At 43.4% G+C, this 15,576-nt stretch overlaps 1 protein-coding gene across 2 annotated transcripts in view; it reads right to left on the bottom strand.

Moving 5' to 3' along the window:
• LOC122557178 (15-hydroxyprostaglandin dehydrogenase [NAD(+)]-like) overlaps positions 1-15,576 on the bottom strand; it is a 105,127-nt gene that overhangs the window by 51,633 nt on the left and 37,918 nt on the right. For both annotated transcript variants that reach the window (XM_087973830.1, XM_043704579.2), the window contains exon 4: positions 7,156-7,252. In XM_087973830.1, coding sequence (XP_087829956.1) covers positions 7,156-7,252 — 97 coding nt within the window. The remainder of the gene's footprint in view (positions 1-7,155; positions 7,253-15,576) is intronic.

Raw genomic sequence — 15,576 nt, 5'->3', positions numbered from 1 at the left:
CAGGGGTAAATGTAGGGTCTGGGTGGATTGGAAAGAACAAAGAACAAAGAAAAGTAATAGCCCAGGAACAGGCCCTTTGGCTCTCCAAGCCTGAGCCAATCCAAATGTACTGTCTAAACCTGTCACCCAATTCCTAAGCATCTGTATCCCTCTACTCCCCGCCTACTCATGCATTTGTCCAGACACATCTTAAATGAATCTACCATGCCTGCATCTACCACCTCTGCTGGCAACGCATTCCAAATGCCCACCACCCTCTGTGTCAAGTACTTACTGCGTGTATCCCCCTTAAACCTTCCACCTCTCACCTTGAAAGCGTGACCTCTCGTTATTGAATCCTTCACCCTGGGAAAAAGCTTGTCTCTATCCACCCTGTCCATACCCTTCATGATTTTGTTAACCTCAATCTGGTCCCCTCCAATCTCCTTTTTTCTAGTAAAAATAAACCGAACCTACTCAACCTCTCTTCATAGCTCGCACCTTCCAAACCAGGCAACATCCTCGTAAATCTTCTGTGCACCCTCTCCAAAGTGTCCACATCCTTTTGGTAATGTGGCGACCAGAACTGTACACAGTATTCTAAATGCGGCCAAACCAATGTCTTGCACAATTTTAACATGACTTGCCAGCTCTTATACTCAATGCCCCATCCAATGAAGGCAAGCATACTACATGCCTTCTTGACCACTCTATCCACCTGTGCAGCAACCTTCAGGGTACAATGTACCTGCACTCCCAGATCTCTCTGCCCATCAACCTTTCCCAAAGCTCTTCCGTTCATTGTATAATTTGCTCTATAATTAGACTTGCCTAAATGCATCACCTCACATTTTACTGGATTGAAAACCACCTGCCATTTTTCCCCCAAACTTTCCAGTCTATCTATATCCTCCTGTATTTTCTGACAGTCCCTTATGCTTTCTGCTACTCCACCAATCTTCGTTTCATCTGCAAACTTGCTGATCATACCAACAGTACCCTCTTCCAGATCATTTATGTATATCACAAACAACAGTGACCCCAAAACTGACCCCTGTGGAACACCACTGGTCACCTTTCTCCATTTCAAGAAACTCTCTTCAACTACTACTCTCTGTCTCCTGTTGCTCAACCAGTTCTTTATCCACCTAGCTAGAACACCCTGCACACCATGTGACTTCACATTCTCCATTAGTCTACCATGGGGAACCTTATCAAATGCCTTACTAAAGTCTAAGTATATGACATCAACAGCCCTTCCTTCATCCATCAACTTGGTCACTTCCTCGAAGAACTCTCTTAAGTTGGTAAGGCACGATCTCCCCCGCACAAAACAGTGTTGCATATCACTAATAAGCCCATTCTTTTCTAAATATAAATAGATCCTATCCCTCAGTACCTTCTCCAGCAACTTTCCCACCACTGACGTTAAGCTCACTGGTCTGTAGTTACCCGGAATATCCCTACTACCCTTCTTGTACAGGGGGACACCATGAGCAACCCGCCACTCCTCCGGCACAAAGATATCTGTCAGGGCCCCAGCTATTTCCCACCTCCTCCCTCAGCAACCTGGGATAGATCCCTTCCGGTCCTGGGGATTTGTCCACCTCAATAACCTCTAGCCTACCCAACACATCTTCCCTACTTATGTCAACATGATCCAGACTAATCAAACTTCTATCTCTAATCTCAACATTCATCATGTTCCTCTCCTCAGTGAACACTGATGCAAAGTAATCATTCAGAATCTCACCCATTCTCTCCGGTTTGACACACAGCCTTCCTTCGTTATCCTTTAGTGGACCAATCCTTTCTCTAGTTACCCGCTTGCTTCTTATATAAGAAGAAAATGCATTGTGATTCTCCTTAATTCTGCTCGCTAAAGCTATTTCATGACCCCTTTTAGCCCGCTTGATTCCTCATTTAAGACTTGTCCTACTCTTCCCATATTCTTCCAGGGCCCATTCTGTTCTTAGCTACCTGGATCTTATGTATGCTTCCCTTTTCCTCTTGGCTAGTTGTACAATTTCTCCTGTCATCCATGGTTCACAAATCTTGCCCTTCCTATCCTTTGCCTTCAAAAGGACATGCCTATCCTGCACTAGCTTTAACCTATCTTTGAAATTTTCTGATTCAGTATGTGGATGTACCTACGAGAGAAGGTGCAAAACTTGACCTATTCTTGGGAAATAAGGCAGAGCAGGTGACTGAGGTGTGAGTGGATGTACATGTATTTGGAAAGGCAAGGACTGATTATGGATAGCCAACATGGCTTTGTGCGTGGGAAATCATGTCTCACAAAACTTAATTGAGTTCTTTGAAGAAGTAACAAAGAAGATTGATGAAGGCAGAGCAGTAGATGTGATCTATATGGACTTCAGTAAGGCGTTGGACAAGGTTCCCCATGGGAGACTGATTAGCAAGGTTAGATCTCATGGAATAAAGGGAGAACAAGCCATTTGGATACAGAACTGGCTCAAAGGTAGAAGTCAGAGGGTGGTAGTGGAGGGTTGTTTTTCAGACTGGAGGCCTGTGACCAGTGGAGTGCCACAAGGATCGGTGCTGGATCCTCTACTTTTTGTCATTTACATAAATGATTTGGATGCGAGCATAAGAGGTACAGTTAGTAAGTTTGCAGATGACACCAAAATTGGAGGTGTAGTGGACAGCGAAGAGGGTTACCTCAGATTACAACAGGATCTGGACTAGATGGGCCAATGGGCTGAGAAAGATAAATGCGAGGTGCTGCATTTTGGGAAAGCAAATCTTAGCAGGACTTATACACTTAATGGTAAGGTACTAGGGAGTGTTGCTGAACAAAGAGACCTATGAGTGCAGGTTCATAGCTTCTTGAAAGTGGAGTCGCAGGTAGATAGGATAGTGAAGAAGGTGTTTGGTATGCTTTCCTTTATTGGTCAGAGTATTGAGTACAGGAGTTGGGAGGTCATGTTGCGGCTGTACAGGACATTGGTAAAGTCACTGTTGGAATATTGCGTGCAATTCTGGTCTCCTTCCTATCGGAAAGATGTTGGGAAACTTGAAAGGGTTCAGAAAAGATTTACAAGGATGTTGCCAGGGTTGGAGGATTTGAGCTATAGGGAGAGGCTGAACAGACTGGGGCTGTTTCCCCTGGATTGTTGGAGGCTTAGGGGTGATCTTATAAACGTTTACAAAATTATGAGGGGCATGGATAGGATAAATAGACAAAGTCTTTTCCCTGGGATCGGGGAGTGCAGAACTAGAGAGCATAGGTTTTGGGTGAGAGGGGAAAGATATAAAAGAGAGCTAAGGGGTAACGTTTTCTCGCAGAGGGTGGTACGTGTATGGAATGAGCTGCCAGAGGCAGTGGTGGAGGCTGGTACAATTGCAACATTTAAGAGGCATTTGGATGGGTATATGAATAGGAAGGGTTTGGAGGGATATGGGCTGGGTGCTGGCAGGTTGGGATATCTGGTTGGGATATCTGGTCGGTATGGACAGGTTGGACCGAAGGGTCTGTTTCCGTGCTGTACATCTCTATGACTCTATGAAAGCCTCCCACATCTCAACTGTGGACTTCCCTTCAAATAGCTGTGTCCAATCCACATTTCTGAGCTCCTGCCTAATTTTCATATCATTGGCCTTGGCCCAGTTTAGTACTCTTCCCTTAGGACCACCCTCTTCTTTATCTACAAGTATTCTAAAACTTACAGAATTGTGGTCACTGCTCCCAAAGAAATCCCTCACCGCAACTTCTACCACCTGGCCTGGCTCATTCCCCAGTAGCAGGTCCAATATGGCCCCTTCCCTTGTCGGACTATTGACATACTGCTCTAGAAAACTCTTCTGGACGCTTCTTACAAATTCTACCCCATCCAGACCTCTGACATTAAGTGTATCCCAGTCAATGTTGGGAAAATTAAAATCTCCCATCATCACTACCTTATAGCCTCTACATTCTTCCATAATCTGTTTACGTATTTGTTCTTCTACCTCACGCTCACTGTTGGGAGGCCTGTAATACAGCCCCAACAGTGTAACTGCACCCTTCTTATTTCTCAGCTCCACCCATAATGCCTCACTACCCAAGACCTCCATAGTGTGCTTCTTTAGCACAGCCGTGATATCGTCCTTGACCAGCAATGCAACTGCACCCCCCCTTTTTACTTCCCTCCCTGTCCTGTCTGAAGCGTCTATATCCTGGAACATTTAATTGCCGATCATCATGCCCTTCCTTCAACCAAGTCTCTGTGATTGCAATAACGTCATACTCCCAGGCACTAATCCAAGGCCTAAGTTCATCTGCCTTGCACACTCGACTCCTAGCATTAAAGTAGATGCATTTCAGGCCACCAGTTCTTTTGCGCTCATATGCGCTCTGCCTACTCTTCCCTTTATTAATACTATCTTCATAATTCTTACAGTCTCCAGTCTCCACCTCACTGCCTACTTGTTTTCTCTTCTGGTTCCCAGCCCCTTGCCACATTAGTTTAAAACCTCCCCAACAGCAGGAGCAAAAACTCCCCCAAGGACATTGGTTCCGGTCTGGTTCAGATGTAGACCGTTCATTTTGTAATAGTCCCACCTTCCCCAGAACTGGTCCCAAAGTCCAACAAATCTGAAGCCCTCTCGCCTACACCATCTCTCAAGCCATGTGTTCATCCTGCCTATTTTTCCATTTCTATGCTGGCTAGAACGTGACACTGGTAGCAATCCCAAGATCACTACCTTTGAGGTCCTCCTCCTTAACTTCTCTCCTACTCTTCGGTGGGTCGGTGTGGACTTGTTGGGCCAAAAGGCCTGTTTCCCCACTGTAGCTAATCTAAATTTTCCCCTCAGAGAATTGAAAATCTTGTCAAAGCGAAGAACTGGCAAAGCTGGAATCCTAAAAAGAAAATGCTGCAGATATTCTGGTGTCATCACTGGAAGTCTTGACTTCACAGATCTTGGCACTAATATTGTTTCACTCTCTTCACATATGCTGCCAGACTCACTGAGAATTGCCAGCCCTTCCTGTTTAATGTACCTCTGAAGTCTGGCCACAGTAGTTTTTAAGATGAAAACAGTGGTCAAGTTATACACAGTAAGATCCCCCAAAAGCAATGAGAAGATTGAATTGTTCTAGTGGTCTCAGTTACAAGAAGAATATCTTTTGAGAAGTCAGGAAATATAATTTCCCTTCAGTGGAAAAAACGCACCTGTGATGCCTCGATTGCATTTCTGAAAGATGCAAATTATCTCTACTTTTGAATTTCTAGCATAGAAACAATGACACAAATGAGCCTCGGGTCCTTCTATTTATTTCATCTCATCCAATCAACATATCTTTCCTTTCCTTTTGCCTTCTGAATTCCCTTTAGAATATCTATATTAATAGAATTTCACAATGGCTCCAGTAAGGGCAAAGAAGAATCGTCTCAATTCTTTATTGCATTAAGTCATAGAGTCATAGAGATATACAGCACACATTCTGGTCAGTTATAACCCTGACTATGTTGATGGGAATTTGGCAATAGTGAGGCCATTAATTGCTAAGTGGGGATGCTTACATTCTCTCTTGCTAGAGAAAGTAATCACTTTGCATTGGTTGCAAATGTTACTTGCTACTTAACAGTCCAGGCTAGATGTTTTCCAGGTATTCTGCATATGGGCAGAGACTGTCTCAGTATTTGATGGTGCTAAATGATGCTAAATATTGTTCAATCTTCAGCGAATATCCCACTTCTGATTTTACAATGGAGGGAAGGTCATTGATTTTTGTAGCTGAAGATGATTGGACCTGGGAGCCTAACTACCCAGAGGAATTTCTGCAGAGATGTCATAGAGTCGTAGAGTCCTACAGCATGGTTGACATTTCAGGTATGTTCAGTGTTACTCCTGGGCTGCACTCCTGCCCTATTCATTGAACGAGAGTTGATCTCCTGACCCGCTGTTAAGGGTAGATATGGGGTATATGCCGAGCCATGAGCTTACAGATTGTACTTGAGTACAATTCCACAGTTGCTGGTGATCCAGAGTCTCATGGAGGCCCAGTCTTGAATTGTTCGATCTTTTTGAAATTCATTCTATTTAACGCAATGACATTGTCACATACAACATGAAGGAGGGTATCCTCAATGTGAAGATGGGAATTCCTCTCCAGAAGACTTGTCCAGTCATCACCCTTACTGTCATGGAGGGAAGCACTTACAACAGGTTGAAAGTTGAGAAGATGAGGTAAAGTAACTCCTTCCCTCTTTTTGTTTACCTCATCACTGGCCAGAGACCTAGTACAGCCCCTGGCTTTGGATTTGCACAAGTGGAATCATCTTTACCATGTCTGATCTTCCATGCTAATTTTCCACGTCCAATCTAAAAGGCAACGCTCCTGACGAACCAGTAGTCTTTCAGTACTGCAGTAAAATGTCAGTTTTTACTCTGGTTTTGTGCTGATGATTTTGTGCGTCAGAGGTGAGGTATACATCCATGGAATTAAATTGGACCAATTCAAACTAGAGTTAAAAGGCTTAAAAGAAGCAGGTGTAATTAGTCTGCAATACTTAGACTTGGCACACTTCCAAGGTGCCTCACAATGAATCATTTTAGCATTGCTGTCACTGTATTTCTGTGAACAAAATTGCATTGAGACTTATTCCTGTGGAACTGAAAGAGCATAAATATGCACTCCTTATTGTATTCAGGACTTGTTGCAACAGGTTATTGAAATTCTTTTCATACTTGTTATAAGATCATCCTATAAAACATACAGAAGCCATCAACCCATTCTGAGCCTTTGAAAAAAGCTATCCAGTTATTTCCACTAGTCTGCACCTTTCCCACAGCCATATGTTCCATCTGCCCTTCAAACTTCTCATTTAATCTGCGTACACCACTCTTTGAGCAGTGCATTTTAGATGACAAACATCATTTGCACAAAAATCTTCTCATCCTGCCTTTAACTCATTAGCCAATTCTCAGAAACCTTTGCCCTTTGATTAGTGGTCTTCTTGCTCAAAAAAGCAGGTATTTACTTACTTACTCTATCAAAACCCTTGCAAGCTTGAAAAGCTCCATCAAATGCCCTCTTGCTCTTCTCTGCTCTATGGAGAATAATCCCCATTTCTCTAGTTTCTCAGTGTGACTGAAATTAATTTGCCTGTTCCTGATAGAAGATTACACTTTGAAAATTCAGTGCCATGTGTACCTTATTATTCTTACCTGACATGGAAGCCACGTTGATAATACTTCCACCTTTTCCACCACGATCACGCCTCATATGGTCCAAAGCCAGGTAACTTGCTTGTATCAATGCCACCTGCACAAAGACATGCCTCTTATAAAACTGAGTGATTTAGACACAACTGTATATGCACAAGAAGTGCCATTCATTATCACCCTGTGATTGTTGACCTGTATTGGCTTCTAGTCTGGCAATACCTCATTAGTAAAAATCTTAATCATGAAATATCTTTGAGGATTTGCTTTTGCCTGCCTTTGTAATGTTCTCCAGCCCTACAAAACCCTGAGAATTCCATTCCCCTCCAATTTGGACAGGTCATGTATTTCTGATGTTCATTGCTCCACCAGGCTTTGAATTGTCAATGCCCTAGGTTGTAGAGTTGCCTTCCTCTGTCCCACCATGTCCCAAAGTCTCCTTTTTCCCCTTTAACATGTCCCTTACAGATTACTTCTTTGATGTTTGATCACTTCTAATGTTTCCTCAGCTGGCTTGCTGTCAAATTCTATTTGAAAAGACTCCTGTGAAGCATTCTAAAATATTTTATCGTATTAATGGTGGCTAACAATGGCAGGTTGCTGTTGTTCAGAACAGCTGGAGACCTTTCCTTGCAAGAGTTCAGTTCAGGGTCTTTATTCCTGATACCCCGTTCCTCTTTCTTCAATGATTTACTCAGAGTGTACCATTTTGTTTTCAGATTCTTTCAATGGATATGGACACTATTGGCAAAGCCAGTATTGGTTACCCATCAACTGAATGGGTTGCTGGTCTAATTCAACGGGCTATATTGCTATGTGTCTGGAGTCAAACATAGGCCATATTGGGTAAGGATGGCAGATTTTATTTTATTTTACTTCTTTTTTGTTTTGTTATTCACTTGTGGCATGTGGGCATCGCTGGCTGAGCCAGCATTTATTGCCCATCCTTAGTTGCCTTGAGAAGGGGGTTATGGGTTGCTTTCTTGAACCACTGTAGTCCATGTGCTGTAGCTAGATTCACAATGATGTTAGGGAGAAAATTCTAGGATTTTTACCCAGTGACACTGAAGGAATGGCGATATATTTCCAAGTCAGGATGGTGAGTGGCTTGGAGGGGAACTTACAGGTGGTGGTGTTCCCACATATTTGTTGTCCTTGTCCTTCTAGATGGAAGTCATTTGGAAGGTTTGGAAGGTGCTGTCTAAGGATATTTGGTGAATTTCTGTGGTGCATCTTGTAGATAATAGACATTGCTACAACTAAGCTTTGGTGGTGGGGGGAGTAGATGTTTGTGGATGCAGTATCAATCAAGGTCCTGGAGAGTATTGTCGAACAAAGAGACCTTGGAGTGTAGTTTCATAGCTCCTTGAAAGTGGAGTTACAAGTAGATAGGATAGTGAAGAAGGCGTTTAGGATGCTTTCCTTTATTGGTTAGTGCATTGAGTATAGGATTTAGGAGGTCATGTGGTGGCTATACAGGACATTGGTGAGGCCACTTTTGGAATATTGCCTGCAATTCTGGTCTCCCTGCTATAGGAAAGATGTTGCTAAACTAGAAAGTGTGCAAAAACGATTTGCAACTATGTCGCCAGGGTTGGAGGGTTTGAATTATAGGGAGAGGCTGAATAGGCTTGGGGCTGTTTTCCCTGGAGCATCGGAGGCTGAGGAGTGACATGATAGAGGTTTACAAAATCATGAGGGGCATGGATAGCATAAACAGACAAGGGATGGGGAGTCCAGAACTAGAGGGCATAGGTTTAAGATGAGGGGGAAAATATTTAAAAGCGACCAAAGAAGCAATATTTTCATGCAGAGGTGTGGTGTAAAATTCCAAGCAGTGGAATGTGGTGAAACGGTTAAAAATTATGTCCCAATACATGTGTGAATCTAACCGGAATGGAGGTGTTGCTTAGTCCCGTGTGAATCTTCTTATCTGTATGTAACCAGAATGGAATGTGTTTTTTAGCCTTGCTCTGCTGTTCACATGAATGTTTATATCTGGAAAAGAGTATATCAGCTGGAAAAGTCTCCAGTTCGGTGAGTCTGCTCCGGGGTTACGTTTAACCGCCGAGCGTGGGTTGTTGGCAACCGCTCTACGAGAACTGACGGCTCCCAGTTTTGGTAACATGTAGAGTGAGTATAAGCCAGACCCGTTGTGGCGACGCTGCGGGGAATAAAATGCCCATTATTCTAGCAGACTCGCCTCTTGGTCGTTTGTTCTGTGTCAGACTACTCTCCTACGAACCTGACCTTGAGAATTTTTTAAAACATTTGGCGTAGTCGAGCAGGGTCAATCGCAATTGAGGAGAGATTTTGATACAGAACAATGTTTTGGAAAAAGACTAAGAAACCAGAAGAACAAACTGTGGAGGTCCCGACCGTCCCGGGATGGCATGGATGTGGGCATGTACGTGGCAGTTTGTTTGAGAAAGGATCCCAGTCCTGCCGAAGAACCCCTTGCCTGGGGTACAGCGGAGGATGTGGGCATGTCCAAAAAGCTGAAGCGGAGTTAACAGAATTGAATGGGATTGAACTGAACTGAACTGAGTGGAACTGAAGTGAATCTAATTGAACGGAACAAAATGGAACTGAGCTAAATTGAATTGAAATGGACGGAACTGAATTGAACACAATTGAATTGAACTGAACAGACCTGAACTGAGCTGAATTGAATTACACTGAATTGACTGAACTGAAATTAACTGAAACGAATTGAACTGAATTAAGCATAATGTAACACATGTATTGGGCCAAGCAGTGGAATGTGGTGTAAAATTATGTCCCAATACATGTGTGAATCATAATGTAACACATGTATTGGGCCAAGCAGTGGAATGTGGTGTAAAATTCCAAGCAGTGGAATGTGGTGAAACGGTTAAAAATTATGTCCCAATACATGTGTGAATCTAACCGGAATGGAGGTGTTGCTTAGTCCCGTGTGAATCTTCTTATCTGTATGTAACCAGAATGGAATGTGTTTTTTAGCCTTGCTCTGCTGTTCACATGAATGTTTATATCTGGAAAAGAGTATATCAGCTGGAAAAGTCTCCAGTTCGGTGAGTCTGCTCCGGGGTTACGTTTAACCGCCGAGCGTGGGTTGTTGGCAACCGCTCTACGAGAACTGACGGCTCCCAGTTTTGGTAACATGTAGAGTGAGTATAAGCCAGACCCGTTGTGGCGACGCTGCGGGGAATAAAATGCCCATTATTCTAGCAGACTCGCCTCTTGGTCGTTTGTTCTGTGTCAGACTACTCTCCTACGAACCTGACCTTGAGAATTTTTTAAAACAAGAGGGTAGTGTGTGTATGGAATGAGCTGCCAGAGGAAGTGGTGGAGGCTGGTACAATTATAACATTTAAAAGCAAACTGGATGGGTACATGAATAGGAACGGTTTAGAGGAATATGGGCCAAGTGCTGGCAAATGGGATTAGATTAATCAGGAATGTCTGGTCAGCATGGACGAGTTGGACCGAAGGGTTTGTTTCTGTGTTGTACATCTCGATGACTCTAACTGGCTGCTTTGTTCTGGACGGTGTCAAGCTTCTTGAGTGTTGTTGGAACTCCAGCCATCCAGGCAAGTGGGGACTATTCCATCACACTCCTGACTTGTGCCTTGTAGATGGTGCACAGGCTTTGGGAAGTCCGGAGGTGAGTTACTCTCTTCTGTATTCCTAGACTCTGACCTACTCTTATTTTTATATGGACTCAAGTCCCATTGAGTCTCTGGCCAACATGAACCTCAGGATGTTGATAGTGGGGGTTTCAGTGATGGTGATACCATTGATTGTCAAGTGGTGGTTGTTAGATTGTCTCTAAGCATGGGAACATTGCAAGTCCAAGATGGCGGTGGAGTAGTGGCACTACATCTGAGCTCCTAGCCCAGAGCTTGTCCGCTTCAATCTGCTTTCTTTGTTTCTTTTTACTTTCATTTCTTGGTTTTGTTCTTTTCTGTTGTTCTCTTTCTCTTTTCTTTTTTTTCCTCTCCTTGGAGTTCTTGTTGGCTTCTTCAGCAAGGAGAGAGTAGGCCCGGCCTCCCGAACATCTGGGGCCGTGATGGCAGATTTCAGCTCCTTGGGAGAGCGAGCCCAGTGCGGAGCATTCATGATGGTAGCGAGTGTGGGCCCAGCAATGATAGATGGCACTGGAGCATGGCATGTTTAACGCTGGTGGGCCCAATGCAGGAATCCAGGCAGTGACGATGGCAATGGTTTTCAAGATGGTGCTGACAGAAAGGCAGACTCTGTGGTCGGTGGAGAAGGCGGCATCTGTGGTTGGCGGTCAACTGCGGCAATGCGGTAGGCCTAAGTCGGTACTCCTGGTGGATGGAGGGGGAGCGGTGACGTAATAGGTCCAGTGTGGTGCTCCTGGTGGCAGAGCAGTGGCAGCAGTGGTGGTCCCAGTGTGGGAGTTTTCGAATGAACTGTGAGAGTGGGCACGGAACCCATTGTGGAGACCCCTCTCCCTCCAACCTCAATGTCATGCACAGAACAAAAAAGGCAGGATGAACTCTGTTTTTAGCTTTATCTTCATACCATCTGTAACTCAAAATAGCACTGGAGGGTGGAATACTACAGTTTTTACTGTATTAGTTTGTTAAGTGCTTATCAAACTGGACAGGGTTCAGAAGAGATTTACTACGATGTTGCTAGATGTGGAAGGTTTGAGTTATAAAGAAAGGCTGGAGAGGCTTTGTCAAAAGAGGCCTTGATGTCAAGGGCTGATCAGCCTCATATTGCCTCTCTAATTGATCTCTTCTGTCCATGTTTGAACCAAGGCTGTAAAGAGGTCAGGAGCTGAGTGGCCCTGGAGGAATCCAAACTGAGTGTCACTGAGCAGGTTATTGCTAAGCAGGTGCTGTTTCATAGCACTGTTGATGACACCTTCCATCACTTTACTGATCAAGAGTAGAGTAGACTGATGGGGTGGTGATTGGCTGGGTTGGATTTGTCCAGTTTCTAAGGTTCAGGACATAACTCGACAGGCATTTCTTTGAAGAGATGGGTTGGTACAACAATCAATGATACGCTCCTGTCATGACTAGTTTTACTGCTTCAATCAATAAAATGTGGACTTGAATTTCCACCAGCCGCCATGGTAGGATTTGAGCACATGGCCCCAGAGAATTAATAAAAGCATGAACTGGTGGTGAAACACAATAGTACTGGCAGCATGTGAGGGGATGTTTTGAGGCTGGTGACTCTTCATTAGAACGGCAACATCCGCAGTTCTTTGTTTTATTTTTGTCTCCAAAGAATTAATCTTGAGTCTCAAATACCAGACCAGTGACTATCACTTTGCCACCACCTCTCCCTTTTAACTGGAGCTAATGTAGCCATAGACATGGTTTAAGTTCATCTCCAAATGTGCTGTAGTATGAAGTCAGGAAATTAAAGGTTGTAGATTTGCAGATGATTCAATTTACGAATCACGGGTTGCAGTCACTTTTGCCTAACGTTACAGCTATTGATGGCAGAAGGTCTAACATACTTTCCATCTCAAGGCCGACTAGGAATTGGTCCCGTTCTTCCTGCCTGCCCCTGCCATTTGTTGGAAGGATTTGCAGGTTTATACACACTCTAAAGGCACATTGCTTGGCCATCAAGTTCTGTTATAGTTCTCAAATCAGGAACTATAATCCCTGAGTTAGGGATGTTACACTGCACCACTAGAACTCCACAACGGGAACACAGGTGGTTGTGTAGTGGTCATGTCGCTGCATTATTAATCCCATATCTCAAGTTCTGTGAGATGTGGGGTCAGATTCTACTCTGTCAGATGGTGAAATTTGAATTAAGTAGTAATGTGGAGGTAGAAAGCTGAACTAACCATTGTAATTATGTAACCTCTATTAATTGTTGGAGTAAATTCATCTGGTTCACTAATTTCTTTTTGGGAAATCCTTAAATGGTCTTTATAGAAAGCAGATGTAGGCCACTTGGTCCTTCAAGACTGCTCCACCATTCAATGTGGTCATGGCTGATCATCCTACTCAGTACTGTTCCTGATTTCTCCGCATACCCTTTAGCCCTGAGAACTATGTCGAACTTGCCCCTGAAAACATTTATTGTTTTAATTTCTGTGGAAGAGGAATCCACAAACTCCCCACTCTCTGAGTGAAGAAACTTCTCATCATCTGAGTCCTAAATGGCTGACCCTGTATCTTTAGACTGGTTCTGGACTCCCCTCTCACTGGGAGCATCCTTCCTCTGGTTACCCTGCCAGTCTTGTTAAAATTTCTTAAGTTTCTAAGAGATATCACCTTATTCTTCTAAACTCCAATGAATATTGTCCTAGCCGTCTTAATCTTTCTTCAAGCATCAGTCCTGCCATCCCAGGAATCGATCTGTTAAACCTTTGTTATATGCCCTCCATTGGCTAGAACATCTTTCCTCAGGTAAGGAGAGCGAACTGCAGGCAATGCTTCAAGTATTGTCTTCCCAAATCCTGCACATAACATTTCAGTATTGTTCAATTGCCCCATAGATGAAATAAAGACAAAGAACAAGGAAAATTTACAGCCCAGGAGCAGGCCCTTTGGCTCTCCAAGCCTGAGCTGGTCCAAATGTTCTGTCTAAACCTGTTGGTCAATTCTTAAGCATCTGTATCCCTCTACTCCCACCTACTCATGCATTTATCCAGACGCATCTTAAATGAATCTACCAAGCCTGCCTCTACCACCTCTGTTGGCAACGCGTTCCAAATGCCCACCACCCTCTGTGTGAAGTACTTACCGCGTGTATCCCCCTTAAACATTCCATCTCTCACCTTGAAGGCATGACCTCTCGTTATTGAATCCCTCACCCTGGGAAAAAGCTTGTCTCTATCCGCCCTGTCTATACCCTTCGTGATTTTATAAACCTCAATCTGGTCCCCCCTCAATCTTCTTTTCTCTAATGAAAATAAACCTAACCTACTCAACCTTTCTTCATAGCTTGCACCTTCCATACCAGGCAACATCCTCGTAAACCTTCTCTGCACCCTCTCCAAAATGTCCACATCCTTTTGGTTATGTGGCGACCAGAACTGTACACAGTATTCTAAATGCGGCTGAACCAATATTTTGAGGAAAGCATGATAATTTAAGAACATGAAGTCTATTTAGATACAGTCTTAAAATTACCTACTGAACTCATAGCATTGTTCAATTGCAGCAAGACATCCCTGCTCCTGTACTCAATAAACCTCTTCATGTGGTTCACTGTGTGGTTGACTCTCAACCATTCTCTCGGCAATTAGAAATGGACAAAAAAAGGCTGACTGAGCGAAACTTTCCCATGTACAAATAAAAACAAATGAGTGTATGGGAATGATTATTCAGGCAATAAATAAAATTTGGACTAGAACCTTTACTCATAAAATATTGATGCAACTTCCTTCAACATATGAAAGCATTTTGCAGCCCTCCCCCTGGCCTATTACTTCAGAGTACAATGATTAATTGTCGTGTAAGCAAAATGCCGTGGATCTCCTGTACCAGTAAGATCCTACACACAATAACAAAAACAGGAGGATAGGAATAGAAGGATGCCTTGCTGCTCCTTCAGCCTGGGAACAAATTACTGCAGATACTGGAATCTGTACTGAAAGCAACAAATGCTGGGGATCTCACCATGAGAGACAGCAAGCTAACGTTTTGAGTCAAGATGACTCTTCATAGCTCTGATGCTGTCTGACCTGCTATGATTTCCAGCATTTTTTGATTTCAGTGTTGTTCTCCAGCCTGTTCAGTTATACCATGGCAGCTTTGAATCTAAATTTCATGCACCTGCTCTGGTTTCATAACTCTTGTTTAATAAATCTGCTTTGACATTTAAACTATCTTCCCAGCCTCAAAAGAGTTCTGCCAACCTTTATCTAGCATACTGTTTCATGAAATCATTCCTCAAAAAACTTGCTCCTATTTCAGTGACAGCCTCTTGGTTCTGGAATTTTCCAAGAGAAGAAATGGTTTCTCTGTATCTATACTGCCAACTCCTCAAATCATCTTAAGCACCTCAGTTAATTTATCTTTACCTACACTGTCAACTCCCTGTATCATCTTAAGAATCTCAGTTAGTCCAATATTTAATCTTGAGTGGAGTGGTTGAGTCTAGTTGGTGCAACATGTCTTTATAATTAAACTCTACTCCCCTTGCTCTCACTCTGGTGAATCTTTGCTCTAACTCAGCAATTCCCATATCTTTTCTGTCTGTGACCCCATTTCTAGGTTTGAAGATGTGAGATTTAAAAGCAACCTCTACCCCTTCCAAACCAACATATCCTTTGTAAGGTGCACTGGTGGGACTGAATGCTTTACTCTAAATATGGTCCAACTAGAGAAACAAAAACACAGGGAGGCATAGGGAACAGAATGGAGAGAAAAAAAACCCTTTGACATGGTCAGCCTACCTGGGGGAGAGCAGTATCCAGGCAGAAATCCAGCA

The sequence above is a fragment of the Chiloscyllium plagiosum genome, unplaced genomic scaffold, assembly GCF_037043375.1.
Source record: "Chiloscyllium plagiosum isolate Xiang-an unplaced genomic scaffold, Cpla_swu_hap1 HiC_scaffold_2, whole genome shotgun sequence".
In the NCBI taxonomy this organism is placed as follows: Eukaryota; Metazoa; Chordata; class Chondrichthyes; order Orectolobiformes; family Hemiscylliidae; genus Chiloscyllium; species Chiloscyllium plagiosum.
This window is presented reverse-complemented; position numbering and strand designations above follow the sequence as displayed.